Source organism: Epargyreus clarus, unplaced genomic scaffold (genome assembly GCF_041222505.1).
Source record: "Epargyreus clarus isolate Ecla_fem2 unplaced genomic scaffold, WU_Ecla_fem_2.2 ptg000003l, whole genome shotgun sequence".
In the NCBI taxonomy this organism is placed as follows: domain Eukaryota; kingdom Metazoa; phylum Arthropoda; class Insecta; order Lepidoptera; family Hesperiidae; genus Epargyreus; species Epargyreus clarus.
The window spans coordinates 587,109-614,509 of NW_027332211.1; the positions used below are offsets into that span (position 1 = coordinate 587,109).

The 27,401-nt window shown below is 36.2% G+C and overlaps 1 protein-coding gene across 3 annotated transcripts in view; it reads left to right on the forward strand.

The window, feature by feature from the left end:
- The window catches only part of Dscam3 (Down syndrome cell adhesion molecule 3), a 187,498-nt gene extending 160,319 nt beyond the window's left edge, over positions 1-27,179 (forward strand). The window contains exons 8-39 of one of the 3 annotated variants that reach the window (XR_012103075.1): positions 275-497; positions 7,231-7,477; positions 8,049-8,202; positions 8,402-8,553; positions 8,659-8,749; positions 8,839-9,005; positions 9,104-9,249; positions 9,504-9,639; positions 10,711-10,830; positions 11,150-11,326; positions 11,688-11,832; positions 11,949-12,097; positions 12,573-12,801; positions 13,079-13,224; positions 13,428-13,596; positions 13,992-14,140; positions 14,333-14,479; positions 14,758-14,910; positions 15,007-15,136; positions 15,387-15,562; positions 17,128-17,307; positions 17,739-17,927; positions 18,156-18,344; positions 18,488-18,633; positions 19,117-19,258; positions 20,154-20,304; positions 21,792-21,943; positions 22,207-22,368; positions 23,121-23,258; positions 24,162-24,225; positions 24,882-24,959; positions 25,324-25,383. Coding sequence is in view for 2 of the 3 variants with exons in the window: in XM_073082409.1 (XP_072938510.1) it covers positions 275-497; positions 7,231-7,477; positions 8,049-8,202; positions 8,402-8,553; positions 8,659-8,749; positions 8,839-9,005; positions 9,104-9,249; positions 9,504-9,639; positions 10,711-10,830; positions 11,150-11,326; positions 11,688-11,832; positions 11,949-12,097; positions 12,573-12,801; positions 13,079-13,224; positions 13,428-13,596; positions 13,992-14,140; positions 14,333-14,479; positions 14,758-14,910; positions 15,007-15,136; positions 15,387-15,562; positions 17,128-17,307; positions 17,739-17,927; positions 18,156-18,344; positions 18,488-18,633; positions 19,117-19,258; positions 20,154-20,304; positions 21,792-21,943; positions 22,207-22,368; positions 23,121-23,258; positions 24,162-24,216; positions 24,882-24,959; positions 25,324-25,375 (4,840 nt within the window). In the remaining variant the exon portion in view is untranslated. Of the gene's footprint in view, positions 1-274; positions 498-7,230; positions 7,478-8,048; positions 8,203-8,401; positions 8,554-8,658; positions 8,750-8,838; positions 9,006-9,103; positions 9,250-9,503; positions 9,640-10,710; positions 10,831-11,149; positions 11,327-11,687; positions 11,833-11,948; positions 12,098-12,572; positions 12,802-13,078; positions 13,225-13,427; positions 13,597-13,991; positions 14,141-14,332; positions 14,480-14,757; positions 14,911-15,006; positions 15,137-15,386; positions 15,563-17,127; positions 17,308-17,738; positions 17,928-18,155; positions 18,345-18,487; positions 18,634-19,116; positions 19,259-20,153; positions 20,305-21,791; positions 21,944-22,206; positions 22,369-23,120; positions 23,259-24,161; positions 24,226-24,881; positions 24,960-25,323 lie in introns of all 3 variants that reach the window. The other 2 variants (XM_073082409.1, XM_073082410.1) reach the window with 2 other exon arrangements.
- The last annotated feature ends 222 nt before the right edge of the window (positions 27,180-27,401 follow it).

Genomic DNA, 27,401 nt, shown 5'->3' on the forward strand with positions numbered 1-27,401 from the left:
ACGTATCTTTTTCCAACTCGAATAGAATAGTGACCTTACCTTTATGCGATAAAACTATCGAAAGTGCTCCCAAAATACCTGATTGTTAGTGATTGCTGCATTAGTGCACGAAATTTTAAAGTAGTACCTACTCGAAAGAATTTAATCGGTGACCAATCTTAGGCAGAATTAAATGACAAATGTGCATTAGCGGATATCGTAGTGCGGATAGTAAGCTAGTTTACTACCTACTTCTTTTCCATAATGATTTTAAAAAGGTATATTCTATCCACAGATGGTATCGTGAAACAGCAGGTGGTGCGTTACGGGAGGTGAGAGAGGGGGAAGCCAGCGGCAGATACAGCATGGCGGCGGACGCGGTGGGGGTGCGCCGCGCTGAGCTGTCCGAGGACGGCCGCTGGGCTTGCAGGGCGGCCAACTCGCACGGACACATCACCATGAGACTGCACTTGGCGTTGAGGGCGCATCTCACTGTACACGTCCAGCCGCATACACAGGTGAGTCAAACCTGTGAATTTTATGCCTTAGCTAACAGACAGATCAACTGGCGTTAAATTTAAACAATCTCGCATATAACAAAACAAACAATCAATCAATCTGCGAAGTAATGATACAAGTATCAGGCACATTAAAGCAAAATCTTATTTTTTAGAAAACACGTTCGGTTCATACATTCTCATACTAACCATTTTTTAACTATTCATCATAGTCTGACGAGGACTAAGTCAGTTACATATTCATGGGTGGCAGCAACAACTTAGCATCTTCATTTCAAGTGTATAAAAAAAAATGTGTCACCAAATATACGTATCTATGTAAATGGATTACAAAGTCAACATTCGGGATCAAATTGTTGTTGAAATGTGCTAACGTCCGACCGATTTCCTAAGCCAAACGTGTCATTAGCGGGGGCCGAACGGTTCGGCCGAAAGCTTAATTATTCCAGATAAATTATCAAGCAAACGCGCATTACTGGTCTCCATTTGCCTTTGTCGTCCATTTTAATGTGCGGTCTCGTCACGGGCCGACGCGCACCAAATTTTAAAGCGATTTTCAAACTTTATTTTTACGCTTCTGTATTAAAATATATTAAAAATGAACTTTTTTAAATATACATTACTTTGGATTTTATCCACCAATTTAAAAAAAACCTGCTGGATGGCGAGGGATAATTTCTCCAAAAGTTAATCTATCAAATCAAATCAAAAATATTCTTTTCAAAGTAGATTCTTTACAGGACTCTTTTTATCGCTAAAAAAAGAAGAGAATCACTAAAAATCGCTAGAAATTCTCGAGATGTTCAATATATGATGTTTTAATATAAATATTGCTGTATTTGCTTTTCACCGTTACAGTAATAAATCTATAACAAGAAATCCAACCTATATGTACTATATAGTCTAGTCTAAACTCCTGACAGCGTCGACCTCAAAGATCATTGGTACCCTAATCCATAAAAAACAATTCGTCATCCAACTCTATTACTTTAAGTCAGCTAGGGTTGTTGAGATGTCGCTCCTCCATTTTTAGTCTGTACATTATATATTTTATCGTACTGTATTAACCCCACAGAACTGTATTTGTTTACAGGTCTGCGATTAACCCGGATCCTTTTTCCTTATAAACGTTTGTCCATTTATCGGTGGATGGGTTATCTCATGGTATTTCCATTCCAAATTTATTGCCAAGCAAATGTGCATTACTGGCCGGTCCATTTGCCTCTGTCGGCTATTTTAATGTGCGGTCTGGTCGCGGCTCACGTCACTCCGGGTTTAATGTGGATGCAGTTTCATTTGACCGATATACGGATTAACAAATTTTAAATCCGTTTTGCTAAAATTCAATTCAAGGGAAATTCTTAGTTATTTTGTTTTGTTCTATGTGAATAAACTTCTACGACGTAGCTTTTGGCTTTTAAAGGTATATTGTTGATTAACTTCTTTATTTCATTAGTTTATCTATCGCTATCCACTCCACAGCCATAACATAATAAAATTAATGTCTTCGATATATGAGGGTAAAAAGTTATAAACTTCGAATTAGGTATAATTTTTGTAAGTATGTATATACCCATGGGTACTATGAAACATACATACCTAATACCTACTAATTCAAGAATCCAAAATAATTTAGAGACTTGTCCAGTCTGGAACCGAACCTAAAGACCTCTGCGTCAGACCCATTTGATAGTCACAGTATCCCTCAATAAAAACATTTTTACTCCCAGGAGGTATTCCAATTTTTCAAGTTGCTGTTTTATCGGTACAACAGAAGGACTATTTGTTATCAATCAACGAAACAATTACTATGTAGTAAACGCTCTTTTTTCGTTTCATGGCTCACTGATTGCTCGTGTAAATATTATCCGTTTGAAAGTAAACAATGTAAACAAATAATATTTATACGGGTACAATTTACTTGGTACTGAGTTATCATATCTGTACTGAAATATGACTACAATGAAATATTAATAACCTTCGCCGAGGGTTGCAATCATGTATGATCTAATTCAGGTAGTACTACAACACTATTTGGTGTAGATTACAGATATCCGCGGGCAGTTTTGACTGCATATTGCGGTTTTAATTCAATTTTGCTACTTCATATTCAGTAATAAGCAATGCCGTTTAAATTTGGTAATTTTCTTTCTTTTTATAATATAGGAGTAGTAGACGAGCATGCAGTTCACCTGACGGTAAATGGCTACAGCCGCCCATGGGCATCTGTAATCAACCCCAGATAGGATTAGATATTCCTACCTGAGGTCGGCCACAGATGCGCCGCTACCCCTGAGGACTAAGCTGGAACGCCTCGGAAAAGTATGTCTCTCTTACCACACCCTTCAAACCAGAACACAGCAGCGCTCAACACTACTGTTATGAGGCAGAAATAGGTGTGGCAGTGGTGCTGCCGGAGTCGAACCGCAAAGGGTTCTACTACCTTCATGACAACTATCCAAACGCGTTTAATCTTAGTTACACTTTAAATGACGTCAATTTTTAAATGATAAATCCAACAAAATGAGTCTTAACTCGAAAATATATTTGTTCGCGATTGGCAGATTGGCAGATTGGCCGCGGCTCGGCTATATGATCGCAGGACCTTATTAATGTTAAGAACATTTTTTCCTACAAAAGCTTCCTATAGACTAATATCACTAATATCACTAATATATATATTAGTGATATTAGTTTTAATTTTAATTTTAATTTTAGTTTTAATTTTCCAACTAATATCACTAATATATATATTAGTGATATTAGTTGGAAAAACGCACAGTAGATACACAATCTAAATATCGAATTTAGATTTAGTCTGCGAAAAGAATATAAACAGGTTTTATCGCCGCAATTTTCATACCAAAAACAGATATGCAATGTTGATTCTGTATATTAGAAATAAGTAAAATTATTTCTAGTAGGAATGGTACAAAAATGTCAATACCTAATTCAAAGTCACGGGTCACTCTGTTCGTACACTAGTCTCCGAATATGCCGATCTCAATAAACAATTAATAATAAAAATTATAATATTCCAGATTAAAATATATCCTTCTAGTCAGTCGCGCTATTGTCAAAATAAAGCGTCACAAAAGCAGCTGCTTTTGTGACGCGAAAACCTCTTCCCAATTTCAAAAGAAAACCATAAATACCTCAATATTTTTGTTGTACGATTAGTCCTAGATAAGTCCAAAAACATAGGCATTAACCGTATCCTAAACTTTATCGTTTTGTTTACCCAAAAAATGTCAAAGACTTCATAGTATGTATAAACATAAAAGCCAAAAGCGCGACATCGTCTGATTGTTTCAGATTGAGGCTCGGCCGATGTTTGCCGGACCTTTTTACGAAGAAACTGCAAATAAGATTGTTTCAAACGCGCCTTCCTGTTCGTCGTAACGGGATTTTCCGGGTGACCTCATGCCCATGCCTAATTCCGTTTTGTTTGTCGTATGAATTCGTATTCGTTAGGCGAGGGTTTGCGTTAGTATTAAAAAGACTTAAAAATGCGAGATATGCGTAAACAAAATTTTGAAACGAAGCCTCATGCTACATAGAATTTCCTTCATTAATACACATTCCTTCATACATCATAACTATAAGTAATTAAAAAACATTTTTTAAAATTTTAAACCGATTTTAACACATAATTTTTAGGGTCAAAATATACTTCCATGTTTATTTGTTCTTGCAGTATTTTTGATAACTCAGAAATAACATTAATTATATTTGGTTGTTTTTCGGAGAATGTCACCTGTCCACCATTGCAGAACTTTTATCCTGTTTTGAATCATCGTTTGATTGGATGCTTTTGAATCAAAAAGGCCAATAATAAAATCGGTCGCGTTAAACGTTTTATGTATTTTTATTAATAGGCATGAACAGCCCTTTTCGACTTCGCTCCTATAAAAATTTAAAGCGTTCCGTATTGGTAAACGGTAAGAGGTATTTTAATGATTTTACCGAGTTTCAGTAAACAAAATTCCTTTTGAAAGCATCGCATGAAATAAATCCGCTGGACTTTTTTCCGGCTTGTACGAATATAACGAACTTAAATAGCGTGTAAATACCGTATCAAATAACGTTTTAATATTTGAGTTACAAGAAACGTGTTTACCGGTTTAAGTGCCAGAACCAGGCAATAATAATAGCAGAGTCAGAAAGAACGCTCCTTCAATTTAACTTAATTTAGATATAAGCGGCATTAGAAGGCATTTATTATTAAGCAATGCATATTTATTTTGATTAAAAGCTTTTTTCTGATTAATGTCTGTCAAAATAATATTTATATTAAAATATTTTTTTATTCCATAATTTTTGTGCTACATGCTACAAACTGCGTTGCTCTGAATGATACGGCTTGTTATGATACGCACTGCAGTGTTGTACAGCAATCACACCGGGGAATAAAGATACTATCTAAAATATTCAGTAAATTTGATCTACAAAGACTATTTTTACACGCTTTATATAAGCTTCGCCTTTATGTATGCACGAGCAAGGGATAGATTTTTAAGGTAATTTTCACCGATTTACAAACGTCTCATCAATTTGAAAATTTGCACATCTATAAGCATAGATGACAGTAAGATAAGTAAGATCATTTAGCATCTCGAATCTGATCTGATAACGAAATAAGGAAGTAGAAGCGTGAGAGTAAAAAACACTATTTTACGGCAAATCGAACCTCATAGTGATAAACATTTTTAACTAAAGATTTTGTTTAAAAGTGCTCTAACTGTCTTAGATTAAAATACTTTTGGAGAGTTGCATTCTAGAATAAAGTGATTAAGAAATAAATAAAAGATCAATTACTTAAGTATTATTAAGAATTACTAAATCATTTTAAAATCTTAGAAACAAAGCTTAGTTGCGAAACACATCCTTTTGTAATTAAATTACACGGGTTTAAATCCGACTTTCATAATAAAACACAAATCTCATTCAGAAAAGCGTAACGAGAATTTCGTCAGTATGAATAAAGCTTAAAGAATCATAAAATAAAATTTATTATAACCCGTGTACCAACATCCGCAATAAAGTCACCAGGTCTCGGGCTTTTCCGGGATCGTCCCAAAATTTGTAACTGCATTCAGATTTCATAGTTTTTGCTGAAAATAATAGGTACACAATGGTAAAATACAGTAATGTTCGTATTTTATTAGTCATTTACAGTGCCTGCATTCTAGGTGCTTTTGTACTCAAATTGGTGCGTTATAACAACTTCTGAATGTTGAATGCAATAGGTATATAACTAAAGTAAACATCATTTTTAAAGAAATCAAAATAAATATTTTAAATGACTTTTTAATAAATTAAATATTAATCATACTTTCTGTATTTCATTAGCATCCGTTTATGAATTCAATAACAAAGCACGAAATGTCCTGAAATACTAACATAATACGTGGTAACCCCGACCCACGAGCTGCATATTCCATCTGACTCGCTGAATAAATTAAATAAAAACTGCAATGCAATCCGTTTGAGCTGCTTTATTTAAATTAACTCTTGAATCGCGGCTGAGTGCTATCTTATAATCACACGTGATTCTATGAAATGGATACTCAGCTATTAAATAGGGAAATCCATGAGTTGAGAATAATATTTTATTTCTCAAAGTCCTTAAACTTTTTTAGTACGCATCTGAAAATACAGTCGTATTAGCAAGCGACACCAATGCGTCAACGTACATTAAGACTAAGTTAAATGTATTATGTGTATGGGCGAAAGGCTTGGCTTACAAACCAAAATACGACCGTGGTGGTGGTGCCATAAAAATCGAACCACAAAATATTAGTGCCTCTTCATCACCATACCAACCAAACCAAAACGGTTTGAATCCGAGGGCACTGCCTAGGCAATAGCTGCCTAGGATTCAAACCACAACATGTTACAGAATTAAATACAGAATATGTTTAATACTAAAATACTAACACGAGCATATTGAACTCAATACGGCCTGAAATTGAAAACAAAAGCCGCGTATAAAAGAACGAACGTATTTACACAAAATAAAAAACGTATTCATTGGAACGCACAAACGAACAGCAATTTACACGCTGTTTAACACGATTGTTTTAATAAATCCACTTTATTCCAAAACTGTAGTTACAAAAACAGTGTAGGTAGTAATAAAAACAGTGTAGTAATAAAAATAGAGTAGTTGTATGTTTTCCATCAAACAATGTGCCCCTAATTTCCGTAGACATGTTGGTGTTTATTTAGGTCCTTTGCTTACCCGGCATTGTTACCAACAACACAGGAATAGCTAATCTGTTACCGGACTAATGTGCTTCGGTTCCTGTTACTTGATTCTTCGTTAGTTGCTACATTACACTAAAATAACGGTAAGGGTCTGATACCATCTAGTTTAGTTCTGCCGGCGCTCCAATAAAATCTTGTCGTCGCGTGGGAAATAATGGAGTATGTAAAATTAAAATTAACACATTTTTTAATTTAAGTATCCATAATAGAGAAGAGAACAAGACAACGCCTCGCCTAACATTAATTGCACTAAAACACAACTTACACAACGACTTTGAGCGCCAGGGTAGTTTACGCGAACGCTTCAAAGCTGATTTTTTTACGATGATGAATAACTAACTGTGGAATTAGGGTAGGCAATTATAAAAACATGCAATATTATATTCAAGCGGCTAAGTATTGACTTAAAAATATATATACGGTGAATTATAGTACCTACAATTTCTAAATCTTTGTCATCCAGGTGGTAAACAGCGGTGGTACGGCTATCATCAACTGTACGTGGAGCGGGTGGCCGGCGCCGCGGCTGGAATGGCTCCACAATGGCATCCCGATCAATGCCGGTGTCGCCGGCGGCAGAGTCCGCGTCCAGAACAACGGGGAACAGCTCGTGATAGCATCGGTTCACAGAGCGGACAAGGGCGTGTACCAATGTATAGCCAGGAATGAAAGGGATTCGGCGCAGGCAAGCGCTGAACTAAGGTTGGGAGGTAAGATTTGTATTGTAACACAACGTTGTAATAGATAACATTCATAATTTCTTCTTGATAGTTTATAAGTCCACCATATTTTGAATTACTCGCCTATAATAGCTTCTGCTACATATTTATTTATTTATTAAAAGTTGCACCAACGAAGTAATCACTAACAAATCCATTGTACACTTTATATGTATATGAGCGATAAGTGTCACTTCACATATAGGTGCAAACGGCATGCAATAGAAAACAAGTAAGAGCTAATAGAAAATTAAATTACAAGATTACAAATTAATTAAAACATTAATATCTACAATTGAGTACATCAATCGGATAAGATGCGATAAGAATTTAAAATAATTACATAGCAATACATTCTTAAAAATATACAACGATACACTATTAAATTGACTATATACATTATTTAAAAAAGAAATACTTATTACTTAAGAGTAACTCGTTTTTAATATATTTTGGTAACACCCATCAACCATTACACAGCAGGTGTCTCCGGAGTCAAAACAAAGAAATCTATCATCAGTAAATATAATATAATAAGATTTTCTATTTTTATTATCCATAGATACCGCACCAGAACTCCAATACACTTTTATAGAGCAAGTTCTGAGGCCCGGTCAAGTCGTAACCCTCAAGTGTTCTGCAGCGGGTTCTCCTCCTCCACATTTTACATGGATGCTTGACGGCCAACCTTTGAACACCATGGCTAGAGGACATAGGTAATGTATTGATGGATTTTGCTAATTTATAAGCGAAATATTATCATTATGGTCATCGTTCATCGTCCTAGAATATGACGACAATGATTGTATCTAGAGCTGATTAGTGGCTTTCTTCAGTGCAGAAGATCTTGTAAAACTTTCCTTATATTGCTCATCTGGATTAATATAAATTTTTCTGATTAATTTTTGAACACAGGTACAGTATAGAACAATTTGCGACCAAGAGCAATGACGTCGTGAGTTATCTGAATATATCTGCTGTCCGGTCTGAAGACGGCGGACTGTACACGTGCAAGGCTGCAAACTCTTTAGGCGAAGTCTCGCATACTTCCAGGCTGAATATATACGGTAAGAATACGTTACATTGATCATAACCATTTCAGAAGAAGTTATCAGTAATAAAAATGATTATATTTGTATTGTTCCTAATATAAACTATTTTATATCTTCCAGGTCCACCTTATGTCAGATCAATAGGTCCCATAAGAGCAGTAGCTGGTCGGGAACTTGTGCTATATTGTCCATATTCCGGTTATCCAATAAGGTAAATACGAAAGCAGTTATTCACAAACTAAGAAATATAGACAAATTTAACTTGAGCATTCTACGATTGTTGATTTCTTTTCGTTTCAGTTCAGTAAAATGGGAAAGAGACGGCAGTCAATTAGAATGGGATAACAATGTGGATGGTGCTCTAAGGCTTTCCAGAGTGGAATCTTCTCATGCTGGAGCTTACACCTGTGCTGTAATGGGACCTCATGGAGAAATCGCAAGAAGGGAATTGCAGCTCGTTGTAAGCAGTAAGTACTAACGGAATAATAGAAAACAATTTATGATTTGGTATTTGCTTATCTTAGTTCCACCCTTTAATTAATCAAATATTTTCAACTTTTTTCAGACCCTCCAGAAATAGAGCCCTTCTCGTTTTCTGCAAATCTGCAGGAGGGGAAACGAGCCCAAGTGAGCTGCAGTGTTACGTCAGGAGACATGCCAGTCCACTTCACTTGGTTGAAGGACAACGTGCCTATACCTTCATCCTTACAGGTAATATAATTGGATAATTAAATATAATTGGATAATTATTGGTAGCAGCTCTATTCCATAATATTTATCGTTTAAGAATTATAAACTGACGTTTGTCGTAAAAATGTAAGGATCCTTACATAGACATAATTGTTAATCCATATCAGGTGGTTAAATAAGACCCACTCATTAAATAGAAATGTATATCGTATTTTGGATACTTATTTTTTTCCTAAATAACTTACAATCCATCGTAACAAAAGCACATTACCCAGGTGGAAGAGCGAGGTGCTGATTTTTTCAGCAACCTTGTGTTCAAGGAAGTGTCAGCTCGCCACAGCGGCTTGTACACTTGCGTCGCTTCAAACACTGCGGCTAAAGTTAACTATACAGCCGAGCTAGTGGTGAAAGGTAACGGTCTGTTAGCACCATGCACCGATAACGCTTGTGAAGCACCGATCTCGACTTGCTCTAGTAACCCTGAGCACTTTGCACCAAACACGCTTATGCACCAAGTACAAGCTGAGTAATTAAGGACCCACATACGTTCACCATCTCAGCCACCAGCACCTAACACTTCACGCTTGTGAGCACCAAATACCACGAATTTACATCAGCAACGGTAACAAATTCCACAAGTTTCGCTACAGTAACTAAGGAAATTTAACTTAATGAATTTTTTTTCTGATAAATTTAAACAAATTCTAGAATTTAAAAGAAAACATAAATATAGTACTCAATTGGGAAATCTCCAAATAAATAATAGATTCCATCAATGGAGTTGACTCAAATGAATTTTTCTTTATTTAATCTTTATCGTAATTAAATACAATATAAATAAACGTTTGAGTATAGTTTTAAGAAATCATTATTCAAGTGACTTTGTCGTATGAAATAATTTAAATCAATTTCCAACTTTAATTTTATTGCACTATTTTTTTTATATTTATCATCTTTTCTACCTTAGATATTCAAATTTTATCCTATCTTCTTGTAATATTTGTTTATCATTTTTGTTTTGCCTTACATTGGAATACAGACTGATGGAAAGGGGTAATAACTGATGTAATTTAATTGAAATATAATCATTAAATTTAATTCTTAGACAACAATTAGTAACCTATAATAAAATGTAACAATATTGTCGTATTGAATCCTCTTTAATTGTTGATTACATTGTTAAATGTTTTGTAACATACCTAAAAACACTTAATAAGGTACATACCTAATACTACGATCTTGGATGTCCATTGTAAGTATTTTATGCTGCAAGGATAGGTAAGACCAAAGGAGTAATAATTATAACCAAAAATGAAATTATTTTTCATTACGCATACATTAAATATGTAATTATGTATTTATTCGCAGATATTATTTATCACAACCAGTGAGAAATGTAACATCTTATTTTCGTACGATCTGAAATGTATTTAATCAACTAGATCGATTTTATTAATTTCCCCGATTTTTTTCATGCTGCAGTATCACCCAAATGGATAATGGAACCAAAGGACGAAGCTGTGTTGGCTGGAGAGCCGGTAGCCATGCACTGCCAGACCACAGGCTCCCCAACTCCACAAGTTACGTGGCTAAAACAAAGAGGTGAGCTCACATACTCATTTAAATAGGAAATTGTTATTCTACTTGAATAGTATTTTAAGTTTTTCAAACTCAAAATAGTCACTTTAACGTAAACTTGTACTGTAAGTTTTTTTTAAATAAATTTATGTAGATGACATAGTGTCCATCTCCATTTAAGTGATCACTACCACCCAATAACCATGTAAAATTAACACCTAACTCGTTTTGGATTCCTACTTGAGATCATTAGTACCAATAAATTTTATTCGCCACACTATTTCGTTTTCTTTTTAATCTTGCAAAAATTATATAAAATGTCTTCTCTTTTACCGTTTTCTAGCAGGGTCAGCGTCAGACTACATCCCGCTAGTGAACCTGGGCGGTCGCTTCCAGTTCCTGTCGAACGGCTCGCTGTGGATCGAGTCAGCGCTGCCGTACGACGAGGGCCACTACATGTGCCGCGCTGAGAACGGTGTTGGTACTCCGCTCAGCAAAATTATATTTGTTGCCATCAATGGTAAGCTCGTAATTGTTTTCCGTAAAACTAGTAATTGTTCGTAACCAATTCCTAAAATGCAAAATTTTTATTAGGGTACATTCTTAAATTTCTGTTTACTTCCCTTTTATTTTAATCACAAAAATTGACCAAACGTTCATCTCATTTTACAGGTACCTACACATTTATACACTTTAGATTTCACTTGCCAGCTTTCAAGAAAACAGTATAATAAAACACTTTTCGTGGCAAGATAGCGTAGATTTATACGTTAATGAATAATGTTTGAAATTATTCTCAGAATATTCACAAGTTCTATGGTTTTACCTAATTTCTGAAAAAAAACTTCCATTGTGTCTTAAATAATATATTCCTTTTCCAGAGCCGGCACGTTTTGAACTAACGTCACAGAACGTGTCCGCGCGCCGCGACTCGCCCGCGACGTTGTCGTGCGAAGCGCGCGGCGACGCACCCTTACGGCTCACTTGGTCGCGCGGCCCGCGACCACTTGATCTTTCTACTTATAGGTACATCTTGACCTATTTTAAATTAATATATGGAAAAAAATCAATACTTACCAATAACTCAAAATAACAATATATTAACAATAACTTAAAATACTAAATCTTCTGTACATTTTCAGGTTAAGTATTTCCGAAGCAAAGACTGATAGTGGTTTAAGGTCCCAACTATACATCAGCAGGACTGACCGACAGGATTCCGGTGTGTACAAATGCCAAGCTGTCAACGCTTATGGTCATAGTGACCATTATATATATCTATCCGTCCAAGGTGAGTTCCCTACTGCTTTACTTTAATGTAATAATTTGGCAGTGATTTATGTTACTTTATTAAAAAATCTTGACTTTGGTCAATTAGCACTAACTGCGTAGATCAAGATCGTCCATGGATCAAGTCACAAAAGGTTAAAAGTTTATGCTATAGGGTATAGTCCGCGCCAAGCTTCTAGTCCGCTCTGAAGTTGTTGTGCGCAGGTGTAGTCAGAAGGCCAATGCGGTCGTATACAACTACAAGCATATACTCCGTAGCAACGTAAGGACACACTAACGCAGCTAAGTACCCATGGACGAGAGCGGGCAGCGGACTGGTGCCAGGGGGGGTCCCGCGTTGTTGTTGTCCCGCTAATATGTACAATTTGCCCTTGCGACTCGACTCATTTCTATATTCAGACCGGAAAAGTAGTTTGGCGCGAACTGTACCAAATCACGTAACAACGAATAAACCTTTGAAAAACTCATAATTCCAGAAAAACCCGAAACCCCCCAGTCTTTATCCGTGACGGAAATCCTGAGCCGCGCGGTGCGGCTGTCGTGGAGCCAGGGCTTCGACGGCAACTCGCCGCTGGAGGCGTACAGCGTGCAGCAGAGCGCGCTGTCGGCGCAGGGCGCGCTGCGCGCCGCGCACTGGGACTCCGCCGTCAGCGCCAACGTCTCCGTGCGCGGGCCCTCGCACTCGCAGTCACACGCGCATCTCACGTCAGTTTTATATACATTACAACGTAGTTGTTGTATGCATTACAATTTATATCTGGGATTCAAAATAATAATTATATCTATGCTATGAAGGTCTATCAATAACTAATTGGCAGATAAAAATAAAAATTCGAACCTCGAAAGTTCAGTCCATACACATAGTGTATGGACTAAACGTATTATTTAGTTAATTAGCAACTTAAACTCTTAACAAGACCCGTTTTTGTTATTAATATTTATAAAAATCTTTTATAATATTTAATTAATTTTGTACGATCAGGTTAATAAAGAAAGGCGACATTCACTACGAAGCAGTTCTGAGCAACCTGAAGCCTCACACGGCCTACATGATCCGCATCGCTGCCATCAACCAGATCGACCGCAGTCCCTTCACCGAACCTGTCGTTGTAAAGACGCAGGAGGAAGGTTAGATTGACGACAACTTTCTTACTTATGTATGTACTTTTATTATGTATGTGTACTTTTATGTAGGTATATTCCTAACGAATTCATGTATGGTAACATAAAACCAGATAAATTAATTGGAAAATTTGCATCAATGTAGCCTTCGAGACGCATCCAAATGTATCCAAAAGGCAAAGGTTATTAAAAGCAAGTGTGCCCCCCAGCGCCATCCGAAGCGCCGACGAACGTGCACGTGACGCCGGGCGGGCCGGGCGAGCTGCACGTGGCGTGGCGCCCGCCGCCGCGCGAGGCGTGGCACGGCGAGCTGCTCGGCTACTCCGTCACCTGCACCGAGATCGGCGTCAGCGGCTCCCCGCTCAGGAATACCTCCAGGTGGGCCCACCAGCTCTTTAAAGATAACTTTTAAATCAAACCATCTAAAATATTCATCTAAAAGATTAAACTAAAATTTCCCAAACGTTATCTGATGCTGCTTTAAAAAACTATTTTATCTAACATAGTAATAAGTAGGAAGTGCTTAAAAATATTTGTGACGGTAAGAAGAAGGTATCAGATAAAGGTGCCACGTAGGATGTTGACAATATTAATAGATTTCCAAAATCTATCCTAATTATGTTTTTTTTTTATTATTTTCTAATTGTGATATGTGAGGAATTTCATTACAGCTTATAAGTTACCGTTTCTAGAAGTTTGCAAACTTAACTTTAGAATCGATGCTAAGTACAAATAAACCCAAATTCACCTTTGTTTACTGGTTAATCTTTCAGAACACTAACAGTAAACGGGTGGTCGGCAACTGAATTAAGCTTATCAGCTCTCAGAAAGTTCACCCGCTATGAAGTTAGAGTAAGAGCATTCAACGGAGTGGCCGCCGGCCCGGCATCTACACCGGTGTCCGCTACCACTTTAGAAGGAGGTAAGTTTTTATCTGTCTCTTGAATTCCAATTCCATGATCGATATTTTTATTTTCATATATCTGAATGATATTTTCATTTTCAAAGCTATATTCATTTTTTTAATTTCTAAATCCATTATCGATGTTTCGGATTCTACTTTCTTGATCGATATTTCTACTTCCAGATCAATAATAGACGTTTTGAATTCTAGTTCCAGAATCGCATCCAACGCGTGTGAGCTGCTCAGCACTGTCATCCTCTAGTGTGAAGGTATCGTGGGGCCCGCCACCGCCATCCCAGCGCGGTGGTATCATTCAAGGGTACAAGGTTATCTACGCACCGCTTACTAACAATCATGGTAATAGTTTCATGTTTCATATATGTCAACTGCACTCATTTGTTTTCCAGTCTGATTGTATATCTTAATTACTTCTGAATTAGGTCAAAATAGTAAAAACAAATCTACCTAATCGAGAGCATAGACTTAAATAAACATTCTCATTCTAAAGGAAATAATAGTGAGAACTTTCGTCTAAGTGAGAGCTTTTACTTTAAAAAGCTCACTTTTTAGTTTGTAACAGAGAAGAAAGTGGTTTCTAATCGTTTAGGAATATTAACAGATCATATTATTTTTAGCGGATGTAGCTGAAATCAAACGAGTGACGACGGCAGACACTTACCTCCACACCTTGCACAAGTACACCAACTATTCCATACAAGTGTTGGCTTTTACGAGCGCAGGCGACGGCAAGCGGAGTCCGCCGGTGTATTGTATGACTGAAGAAGATGGTTAGTAGTATCCAAAATGAAATAATCTAAATCATCGAACATGCTACAACATGCTTAAGTTTAGTTACAGATTATGACAAAGCCATTCCTTTGCAGTGCCGTCAGCGCCGGAAAAAATAAAAGCCTTAGCATACTCCAGTGATTCGGTTCTCGTGAGCTGGTTGCCGCCAGTCCACCCTAACGGAATAATATCTCACTACACTGTTTACTATAGGGAGGCTGGCCGGTAAGTTTACAACATAATACTTTTTTGAACAGAAAAAAAAACAAAACATTACGATATAGGAACTTAATGACTACACCCATGACCTTAACGTATCTCTCGTGTGGGATTCTGTATCTCAAGATAAGTAGCTCGAATCAACGTTACTTTAAAAACTAACTTGCAACTCTTCGTATGTTTTTCCTTCACCAGGTCTTTCGAATTAGAATTCATATTCTCAATATTTTAAATACATTTCAATATTATCTTTTAGATTGGGCAAGCATTCCAGTTTCACAGTATCAGCAGACAAAAACCCAGAGATGGAACTGATGTTTCAAGTGAGGAACCTAATGGAAAACCAATTGTATGAGTTCTGGGTGTCCGCCACCACCGGCTCTGGGGAGGGAGAGTCTACCCTAGTGGTTGGACAGGGACCTAACAGCAGAAGTAAGTTTATTTAGTTTGTCTTTGTCGTCATTTAATAAAATTATTGATGAAAACTCTATTTACTTTACATTATACAGTTATTTGTTGATGCTACTGAAATATCACGATTAATTACAACGCTTTATGTTCGTCTCATCACATTATTGAAATTTACATCACTACATTTCACTGCTGTTTTAATTCAAAAAATAATATGAGTACGCCCATGATCATAGAACAATATTACCACGGAGTTTCTAAAACTTGTATCTTGTGACCATAGATTAGTAAAGATACTTCGTCGCCTTGAAGTTGAATGAAGCCACAAACGGCTTATTTTAGTAAGTTCTTTTTTAACACGCTTTTATTAGCTTCAGACGTATGTATGTTGGTATGTTGGTATGTTAGTATGTAACGGAATCTTTGAACATGATTTTAACCCCCTTCAAAACGTCGGATTAACTCGAAATTTGGCATACTTATTAAGGACCGATGACAATTCAATATTTTAAACATTAATAGTTTTGTACCATTGTCCTTATCAACATCCTCTGGATTAACGATTTTCGAGGCGAGATTTTTCAAACACCTTCAGCAAAGTTCATCGCAACTTTAGATTGCAAATAATTATTGCTATTGAGTTTCAATAGGCGTAACTTTTATATCGTGATTTTTAGTTTAGAAAATAATAATGTTATTTCCCTATAACTCAAATGTTCTGAAACATATCTATAATGCGCTCTTTTAGAATGATTATTAGGATTCCGTACTCGAAGGTTAAAACGAAACCCTTTGCGGTCTGTTCGTCTGTCGTTGGGCTTTATCTCTTAAATCGTAATAGATAGACACTTGATTTTTTTACAAACGATGAATAATGGTGGTCGCTATAACGACAAATACTAAAAATTAATAAATAATTATAGTTCAAAAAACTAAAAAACACGCTTTTATGATAAAATCAACTAAAAAGTAGAAAATAATTTTCAATCTAAGAATCAATTAAGGAACAGTAAATAGTATAATTGTGGAAAAAGTGTGGGGTGCTCCATTTATCAGGTTCGAAAAGCACAAGTAGAAAATTATTTTCTACTTTTTAGTTGATTTTATCATAAAAGCGTGTTTTTTAGTTTTTTGAACTATAATTATTTGAATTCTTGAGAAATAGATAGATAGATAGATAGATAGATTATTTATTTCAAGAACTTAAGCAACAACAACAAATTATAACACACAATAAACAATGAAATCCAAAAATACACATATGGAAACACAAACTTAATTATGAACTTATTGACTAAATTTTCTTAAGAAATAAAATTACACAAAATATAAAAAAAAAACATTTTTAGAGAAAATTTACGAATAAATAACTAATACTGCGTAATTTACGTAATAAATAAATAATTATTTCAAATATTTTAGGGACATTTTAGCACGGAGACGTGGCAAAACTTTTTTACGCAACTATTTCAATTCTGAAAACTGGGTACATTTTCTTGTTAGGAGTGAGTAATCTTTACTAATCTATGCTTGTGACCTTTAAAATACACTTCCATCCGTTCAGTGTTCATAATCTCCGTCCTCAGTTCCGGCGCGCATCGCGTCGTTCGGCGGCGCGCGTGCGGTGCGCGCGGGGCAGGCGGCGCTGCTGGCGTGCTCGTGCGTGGGCGCGCCCGCGCCGCGCTCGCGCTGGGCGCACGGCCGCGCGCCCGTCACGCACCACGCCTACTATCAGGTCACGCGCGCCGGACACCTGCATATACGAGGTACGTAGTAGCCCCTCTAGCGGACTAAAGGGTGCGGACGGGGTCATCCGCCCTGGACCCCCGTTCCAGGGGAGCAGGGGAGCAGGGTTGTTAAAAAAAACGGTCGTCAGAACCAAACACTTTGTGAAATGTGTATATATCAGCAAAAAAAAGGTGACCGGAATGATAGGCATACGTCGGAGAAGTCTATAACACATTTTTTATTTTGTAAAATCATATCACTTTTTAACAATGGGAGCCTCTATTCAAGTTTCCCGAGCCTCCGGCGACCTTAGTCCGCCACTGATTAGCCCACACTGATTTCTATAAAAACAGATTAGCAAAAAAGATAAATAAAATGTAAAATAAAATTATGCGGTCTTATGTTTTAAAAAAATAGACGATCAAAAAAATGAATAATAAATTATTGAAATAAAATGTTCTTATTGCAGAAGTAAACGACCAGTCGTCGGGCAATTTCACGTGCACAGCGAGCAACAGTATTGGCGAAGACTCCATCATGTACATGGTGTCGGCAATCCTGCCGCCGAGCGCGCCCGCCCTCTCCCTGCAGTACACCACCGCTAGTAGCATCAAACTGCACTGGAGGCTGCCCGCAGATAACACTCAACCCGTACTAGGTTAGTTAGCAGGAATGAAGAATACTGAGGAATACCGGTTTGATCCAGGAGATACAACAACTGTCCTTAATTGCACCTTATCATATGAGATCAGTTTTACGTAAAGACCAACATTATTAAAAATCGGCAGATTCCATACAACATCAGGCATCGGCAAACTTTTTGCCGACGACTTCAATTCCTCGGAAAAGATACATTTTAATAAGGTGATAAATATGACAATTTCAGGGTACTTACTCCACTATAAGCAGGCGGCAGAAACAGAATGGCACACCGTTGAGTTGTCACCAGAGGTAACCACCTACACCATGGACATGCTTAAATGTGGAACCACTTACAACGCGAAGATCCAAGCACAGAACAAGATTTCTTTAGGACCCCCTAGTGAAGTGCTCACTGCAAGCACGAGAGGCGGACGTAAGTAAATTAGTTATTAGTCCATAATTATAATTAGTTTTTGGTCCATAATTGTATCTGTTTTGAATAACATTGTCCGATGAAAAATAATGTGAGTAGGTACTTTTTTTCTGTAGCTACATAATATTCCATCTGTACTTTAGGTCCGAAACCGCCCAAAGCAGAGGAGCATGTGCATATGAATGCGACGGCTATCAAGATTAATTTCTACGCGTGGAGGAACGGCGGTTGTCCGATCCTGGGCTTTCGTGTATCTTACCGACGAATGGGAGATGAACATTGGATAAAGGTAGAACGAAGCAGATTTGTTATCATTATCATTAAGTATATAAAAATTTTAGTATTTACCTTTATTAGTAAGTTTGTGATTAAACACATAATATGGGATACATTTCACAGTTGTCATAAGCCAATAATTAACAATTAATCTATTTATTTTTGCTTAACAAAATTCGAACTTTCTAGTAGGCAGAATTTATCAAACTTCTATCTTTAGTAGGCAAAACATTGGAAAGTTTAATTTTATTTCCCTGTCCTCTGGATTAAGATTCTCAAGTAATCACTTTACGTGACATTTTAACCTGTACCTTCTGTTCTTATCTATTATTTCGCCTCTTCTTCTCCATAGCGAAACACCTTCCGAACCGGTAGTTTGTCGACTTTCAAAAAGTGTTCTGTATGAATCAATTTGGAATAAATGACATTTGATTTTGTATTTACTTATGGAAATCAGTAATTTTAATGTATGATTTGCCTAACGCAATGTGTGCAGGTGGGCGAGGCGCTGAGCGCGGCGAGCCACGTGGTGGGCGAGCTGGCGCCGGGCGCGTGGTACGAGCTGCGCGTGGAGGCGCGCTCCGACGCCGGCGCCGAGCTCGTCACGCTGCTCGCCGACACGCACACGCTCACTGGAGGTACGCCTTGATACTACTGGTATAGTCCGCGCCAAACTTCAAGTCCGCTATGGAGTTGTTGTGAGCAGGTGTAGTCATACAATTTGCTATAGCGACGCGATTCATTTCTATATTCAGAGCGGAGTAGGTTAAGAAAAATAGGCCACCTGCAAACTTTTGCCGGAGGAGTCTTTAAAAAATATTTGAATTATTCATAGGTACATTACATTTTTACTCGTTTTGGGTTGTAACAGCAGTGTTTGCGTTGCTGCATTTTATTCCAGTAAAACGGACATATGAACCTAAGAGGTTCCAATGAAATTTGTAACTTATATGCATTTGAGTTTTTGCTAACGCTTTTAGTTTTTATATTACGAGGTTATAGCAAGCCTCGGATTTCTGAAAAACTGCACTTATTTTGATGTGAAACATCTATAGCCGCACGTAAAACCGATTTCTGGCGTGGCGACGCCATGCGCAATAACTATTACCGAAGTCACTGATTAAACGAATTAAGTAGTCACGATTTGAAATAAATTCGTAAATTTTTGTATTTAATGAAAATAAATGTTTATTCAATAAATAGTCATCGTTATCTGGAAAAAAATCATAATATTTTATTTTATCATTATGATATACATATTTAGTTCCTATCACAATATGTTCTTTTCTGCATATTACTTTTACAAAATAATGTCGATGTTTCACATCTGCCAGGCGTCCCGTGACGGCTCACATTTTTTTGTTTTCATGTTTACCTTTATATTCTATACTCAAATAAAAAACATCTCAAAAATACCAGCTTCTGGGTACGTTAATTACTGACTACGTTAAAACATACAAAGAGAATTACCGCAACAAGTTATCTTTCAACAAATATTCCTGAGTTTATTCATTATCATTTTTCGTCCACCAGGTCGCATCCCCCCGCCCAGCTCGGCGCCGCCGACGGCAGGCGTGGCGCGCACGGCGGCGCTGCGCACGGTGCTGGTGTCGTGCGCCGCGAGCGCACTCGTCATCGTCGCCGCGCTCGCCGCCTTACTCTGTCTGCTGCATGGCAAGCGCAAGTTAGTTCATATATTATTATGTAACGGGTACTCACGATATACGGTTTTAAGCGTTATTGCTAATATTTCGACCTACTTGCATGGATCGTGGTCACGGCGAAACTGCGACGGCAGGAGAAACCGTTGACAAGTACTAGTGGTAGATTAATCTATCTCCCTACGTCTAGTTCGTTTTTCTTTTTTGGGTCTCATATCACGACACACAACACTAACAATATTATACTTTACTACCACCTATTTTATATAACTGTACGCAAATTCAGATTTCTCAAACAGTAAATAATCTCGGCCTTTGCATTGACAACTCCTTGTGTTGGCATCCGCAAGTTGTGGAAGTATGCCGGAAGGTCAACGCCACTCTTTGATCACTGTATCGTCTTAAACACTTTCTTCCAGTTAAGACTTAGCTAATGCTTGTCAATACTCTTATTCTTCCTATTATTGATTATGCAGATGTGTGTTACCCGGATCTGACCGAAGCACTTCTTAATAAACTAGAGCGCCTTCTCAATAACTCTATCCGATTCATATTTGGTCTTCGAAAATTTGATCATTTCTCTCTCTTTCGCCGCCAACTTAAATGGCTCACTATTCGACAGAGGCGTAACTCTAGGGTTCTCTTCCTTCTTTATTCTATCTTACATGATTCCAATACCCCTTGTAATTTGAAGATTTCCTTCCGGTACCGGTACTTAGCACACGATAAAACGCTTCGGTCGTCCCATAATTTAAAAGCACACATTCCAACACATAATAGTGGCTTTTTCCATTTCTCATTCACTGTTCAGGCAGTTCTGCTCTGGAACGCCCTGCCCATGCATATCAGAAAAGCACCCAGTAAAGCTATTTTCAAAAAACTTGTCCGAGAGCATCTGAGCACCTCATCTGACAAATAAAGCATTTTTTTTTCTCTCTCTGATCACTTATATGTATATTTATTTATTATATTTAAAACATATTTATGTATGTATGTATAAAATATGTATATTATTTATTTATCCTTAATGTATTATATTTAACACCTGCCGCAAATTCTCTCCAATCACCAAGGGTTAACTGGTAGAGAATGCCATTAAGCATTAAGTCTGCCCTGTTGTAATATAACTTTGTGTTACTTTTACAATAAATATATAAATAAATAAATATTCTTACGCACCGCACTTTCTACTATTTTTGACTTGCATAAACATATTAAAATGTCTCAATTCCGCGATAATTTTAATCTAAAATCCTATAGTTCACACTTTATTCATATGAGCTATGTACTAAGCTATAAGAGTCAGACATTATGTTAACATGCTCTTATTTAGCGCTAGCCAGTGCACTAGATGAGCGAGCGTGTCCAATAGCACTAAATTGGGAAGCTAAAAGTCTGACTATCTTTACGTACTACTAACTAACTCGTAAGCACTTTAAAGCCATATGTTCAATTAAAGAAGGAGTAAAAATAAATGAAATTAATATATATTTTGCTTGTATTTTTGCAGATTCTTCTGTTTGTCAAGTGACCATTACCTGCGGGATAACAGGAAACTTAGCGAGAGCAATGAAGCTGAAAGGGAAAAGCTACGAGAAGGACAGAAATTATACTCTTCTTCGTCTATTAATGGAAATGAGAAGTCCAATGATGATTCTTCAGGTATTGCAACTATTGCACTATTATAGTCGTATTAGCAGTACACACGTTATTGATAATTATAATTAATCTCTCCACTATCCAATATGTTACCTATTAAAGGTCGAAATTCTCCAATATTTGGCCACTAGATCTTGTACAATTTCGATATTTGATAAGCTTTTGGATAGTTTGGTTATTAATAACGGCAATATTATAGTAATAGTAATAGTACTTCGTGTTATTTTTCGTACAAATGGTTTACGATTTACTTATCCTGAATGTAGCAGAGCTGTACGAGATCAGCCCGTACGCGACGTTCGGCGGTGCGGCGGGCGGCGCGGGCGCGGGCGCGCACTCGCTGCAGTTCCGCACGCTCGCGCGCCGCGACGACGACGCCGCGCCGCCGCACCGCCGCCGCCGCCGCGCCTGCGACCACTACAGATACGGTACGTTTCACACTCAACTGGAAACAAAGAGATTATTTAATATAATTGAATTTAATATACTTTTCCGAGGCGTTCCAACTTAGTCCAGGTGTAGCGGCGCATCTGTGGCCGACCTCAAGTAGGAATATCTAATCCTATCTGGGGTTGATTACAGTTGTCCTCGACTACTACTCCTATATTATAAAAAAAAAAATCTTTGACTAGCGCTAAATGCAGGATGTGGGTAGAAAAATAAACACACAAAACGAATAAACAAACATATGGATGTATTAATATTTAAGTAATAGTTCCATTAAAAAATTATAAATATAATTATTTCGGTTATGTACGAAATTATAATATTATTTCCCTTAACAGTTGATAATTTAAGTGACAGTTAGTATAATTATTACAAAATAAAACAAATACAGGTTTAAGACCTGTTGTAATTAATATTGAATTAATTATTGTTATGAAGTCATAAAATCATTGTTCCATTACGTTACTACCATCGTCGCATCTATTTTTTGCCTTTTATCTGCGATGTAGAGTTTTCATTTAAATGGCATGATAAAATTATGATCTGCTTATTAATAATTCCAACTCAATCTTTAAAAAAAGCAATGTATCACGTATGTGAATTTTAAATCACATATAAATAGTCCTGTTATGCAAATTTATTGCTAACATTCTAAACATCATCGGCATTATCAACTGTTAATGCTTCACTGTAGTAACTGAGCGCATATTGACCCCAGCTCCCTGTTCCTCAGACGAGTCGAGCCTGTCGAAGTGCTCGACGGTGGAGGCGCGGCACCGCATGCGCGCCGCGTGCACGCCGGCCGCCGGCTGGCGCGAGCGCTCCGACTCCGACGACTACAGCGACAGCGCTGCTAACACTACTACTAAAGGTACACAAACAGACTGTAGACATGACTAGTCCAATTTACGTGTTCGTTTTCACCGCTTGCATGCCAAATGCAGATTGCAGAATGCGCTAAACGAAGTTGTTGTTATGTTATATTATCTATTGAAATAGCTTTTTAAAAATCTGTAGGTAATATAATAATATTCCGCATTATAGGCCGCTCGCAACAATTTTAGAGCGGACTAGCAGTTTGGCGCGGACTATATTATGTTTATGATTAGTTAGGAAGTCGGGGATACGGTGAAGGTGAAGAACAATTTTATAATGGGTGATTTATTTAAATTGACATCTACTTAGTACTGCTTTACTCTTCTAAGAATCTGATTCTCAATAACACATTAATATCTTTAACATTTACCACGGTCGTACCTATTACCTTACGGTTGGATGGATCTAAAGTTTGAATTTGGCCAGGGCATTCTTTAAGAACTTTACTTTAAACGTATACCGGCACTCACCACGACACTCGTGTCTATCCTCCGGGAGGTATAGGTGACAGGTGTCTAAATCTGGCATTAAAATTTATGACAAAATTGACAATAGTCACTTGTCAATCACAAAGAACTACCGATCAATAACCGGTATAATAATTGTCTTCCATGCCATGCTAACACATCGATTGTATAACACACAATCAAAAATGTAAATTATACTTTGACAGTTTTGCCTTCAAATAATTATTATTTATGAAAGATTTATAATCCCAGAAGACGAATGATTTTTAATTATTCATTGATCATTTGAAAAGCATGTAGTATCATTGTAGTTGGTGACAAATATAACGAAAAGTGATAATGCATGATTCATATTATAGTAACTTCGCAGTAAATTAATTCAATATTCTAATACTTATTTAAATACTTAATATATTAAATACTTCCTGCAGGTTCTGGATCCGGTGGTGGCAGTGCGTACGGCAGCGGGCGGCGCACCGCCAGCAGGTAGACCAGGTACCTCCCCGCACCACACCCCGCACACCCGCACACACCCCGGCCGCCCACACCGCCACCACTACACCTCAACATCCCGATCAAATAGACTGACATGACCAGAATGATTCTTGAATACCGATATATTTAATTGCAATATTTTATTTTGTATTATCCTTTCCTATTTCAAAAGTATGTTAAAGTAACACATGTTAAATACTAGAAGTAATGATTGTGTGTTATTATGTCCAACTACCTACTGAACACTTAATTTTAGATCTCAATTGTTGCTTACAATGTTTCAATGTAATACGTAAATCACTATTTTTCATAAAATCGTGTTCTTTGTTTGCAAAATAAAACAAAAAATAAATATAATATATCAAGTTTATTTATTTTCGTATTTAAAGAAAAATACCTGGTCATGTCTGCTTTTAGATTTTAAATTCAAATATAAATCTTCTTAAAATTACCTATGAAATACTTATTTTTTTCTAGTTCTAGTATTATATTAAATAACAGAACTTTCTTAAACCATGTTTAAAATACAACATTATAAAATTCTCTCTTAAGCTTGCTTTGTTCCGATTATTATTAATACTTACGGTTACATGATATTAGACACATGTCGTGCTGACAGTAGCATAAAAATATGATTCTACGTGTTTTCATCACAGTGGGGGACAGAATGGGAGCGACGCCCTTTCAGGGAGCTTCGCCCCCGTGCCACCTGATATATCATCGCTAATTGATAAGTATGTATAGCACTTTACATATTAGAGCCATAGATAATTTCAGTAAATCTTTTCTGCGTATTTATTATTTAAGGTCTACTTACAGGTAGTATTGTTATCCTATCAGCTATTTGCTAATATACTATTTAGATAATTTTGTATAGTTTCATTAAGCTCCCCATTCATACTTATCTAAAGAGTGAATATTAGTAGATTTGATGACTTTGATTCTTATTAAATATCCTTTATTCATACAGAAGCCATGCAGTCATACAAAGTTAATTTTTAAAAATTTAAGTTTGAACGTATTTGTAAGCTGTATCCCACCAATTACGTGTGTGACAAAATGTCGCAGTTACTTATTTTAAAATTTCATTGTTTCTAGGTACCAGCAAAGAAAAGAGCAAGAACGACGGGAGTGTACAATACATGTATAACACGGGAAACTTTGCCGTTGTAGATTTTGTACTATAATCTCTGCCAACTCTCGAAATTCATCTGATACCTCTTTTTATAAAGATAATCTAACCTTTCTATATTAATAATATGCTCAATTTCTTGCAGTAAGACACATACGAGGAAATGAAAAATAATTTACTGAATGTACATACTATAAACGTTTCTCGACATTACACTTCACAACGATTTGTACATCCTAATTCTTGACTGAAAACGTAAGACATAAACAATTATTATACATTACGCTGGCCAAAAATACCGATTTATGACTTATTAAATTACTACTATTTATTATTAAATACCTTGTGGTAAAGTCCAATTGATGTTTTCATATAACTAGGCAGTAGTGCGTAAATGCGCTTGCAAGTATGTGGTTATAATTTTATATAAAATTTAAAATAAATGGCTTAAACAATTTTGTGATCTCGTCGTAAGAACAACTCCCCATTCGCTTAATCTTAAGAATATATTGTTATTTAGATAATATTTGAATAATGTGATTTATTTAAATACTGTTGCATGTGACAGTTTTAGATTTTAAAAGTGGTACCTAAACAAAATGTAAATAGTAGACAAATATTAATAAGTATCTTTGGTTTGCTGTGAGAGATTGTTGATGTCATGAAATGGCAGAGGATTTATTTTGATAGCTAACGCCAACTTTATTTAGGGACATCATTTGATTTTGGTATTTAATTTTTCACTTTACATAGTTATATAATGTGTGATGGTCATTTTGAAAGTGGTATTAATTCAACATTTATTTTTAAAATCTAGTTGTCGTACCTATAAAATACATTCTTCATTTGTTATTAGGTATATACCTACTTAGTTCAAAAATCTCCAAATAGTAGCGTAAAATGCATTTTATTGTTTAATTTCAATCGTTGATAAAGTGACCAAAACATTCTAGGCATAAGTTAATCTTGTATGCATTAATCTCGCAGCAAACTTCAAATTAAAGATATTTTTTGTGGACATCTGTATTGTAACAAGAAATATTGATATTTAAAAAAGATTGCACTAACATCTATAACAACTGAAAATTACATGGTTGTTCTGAACAATGTCAATGTATGTTAGTTTTGATTTAAACGTTATGTGTATTTAATAATAAGCTATTTTTGCTTTACTTACGGTTTCAGTTTTTCATTTAATTGTAAACTACGAATTTTAATAACTGTGTCGTAATTTATAATATTTGTTATAAAAAGACGGTGGCAATAAGATGACTCCGTTTTGTGGCTTGGTTTTTGCCTTTATATAAATAAAATCTGGTGGAAAACACTTTTTTTTTAATTTTAATCAATTAAATCCATTTAAGTTTATAATTAGAGTTCTTATAGTGCCTCAATTGTATGTAAATCTATATATGTAAATCGGCCAAAAGATAAGTCTACTTGGTAATTGAAAAATTAACCTACAAGTCCTTCAAATTACAATTCAATTCAAATTAATGCAATGATAAATGACTACATATTTTAGTTTTCGCAGATGGACACAAAAATGTCAGAAATTAATTTAGTTTAAATAGTGTAAAATTATATTTAAACTTAATGTTAATACGGCTGTTCCAAACCGCAAAAGATACATATCATTATAATAGACTGCTAATTTTTAAGTGATTCGTAATTCTTTTACTGTATTGTTGATTAATATAGTTGTTTAGCTATTAATTATACACTATTGTATAAAAATCTTTCTATATACATGTTGTGTAATAATAAAATTATTAATAATTAGGACGAAGAATGAAAATAAAAATGTGTGTTGTGGTAAGAATATCATTGAATTATTTCCCCAATCCCCGTTTATCGTAGATATATTAAAAGGCATTCATTCATATAAATAAATTATATTAATAGGCAATGATACGATGTACCATAATCCTATAAAGTAGTAATATGGGTCTTACGTTGGAGTTATAGGGTTCAAATCCCAAAATTTATAAAATAATCTCTCCCAAGTTATTCGTATTCAACAGAACTTAACTTTGGCTTGCAT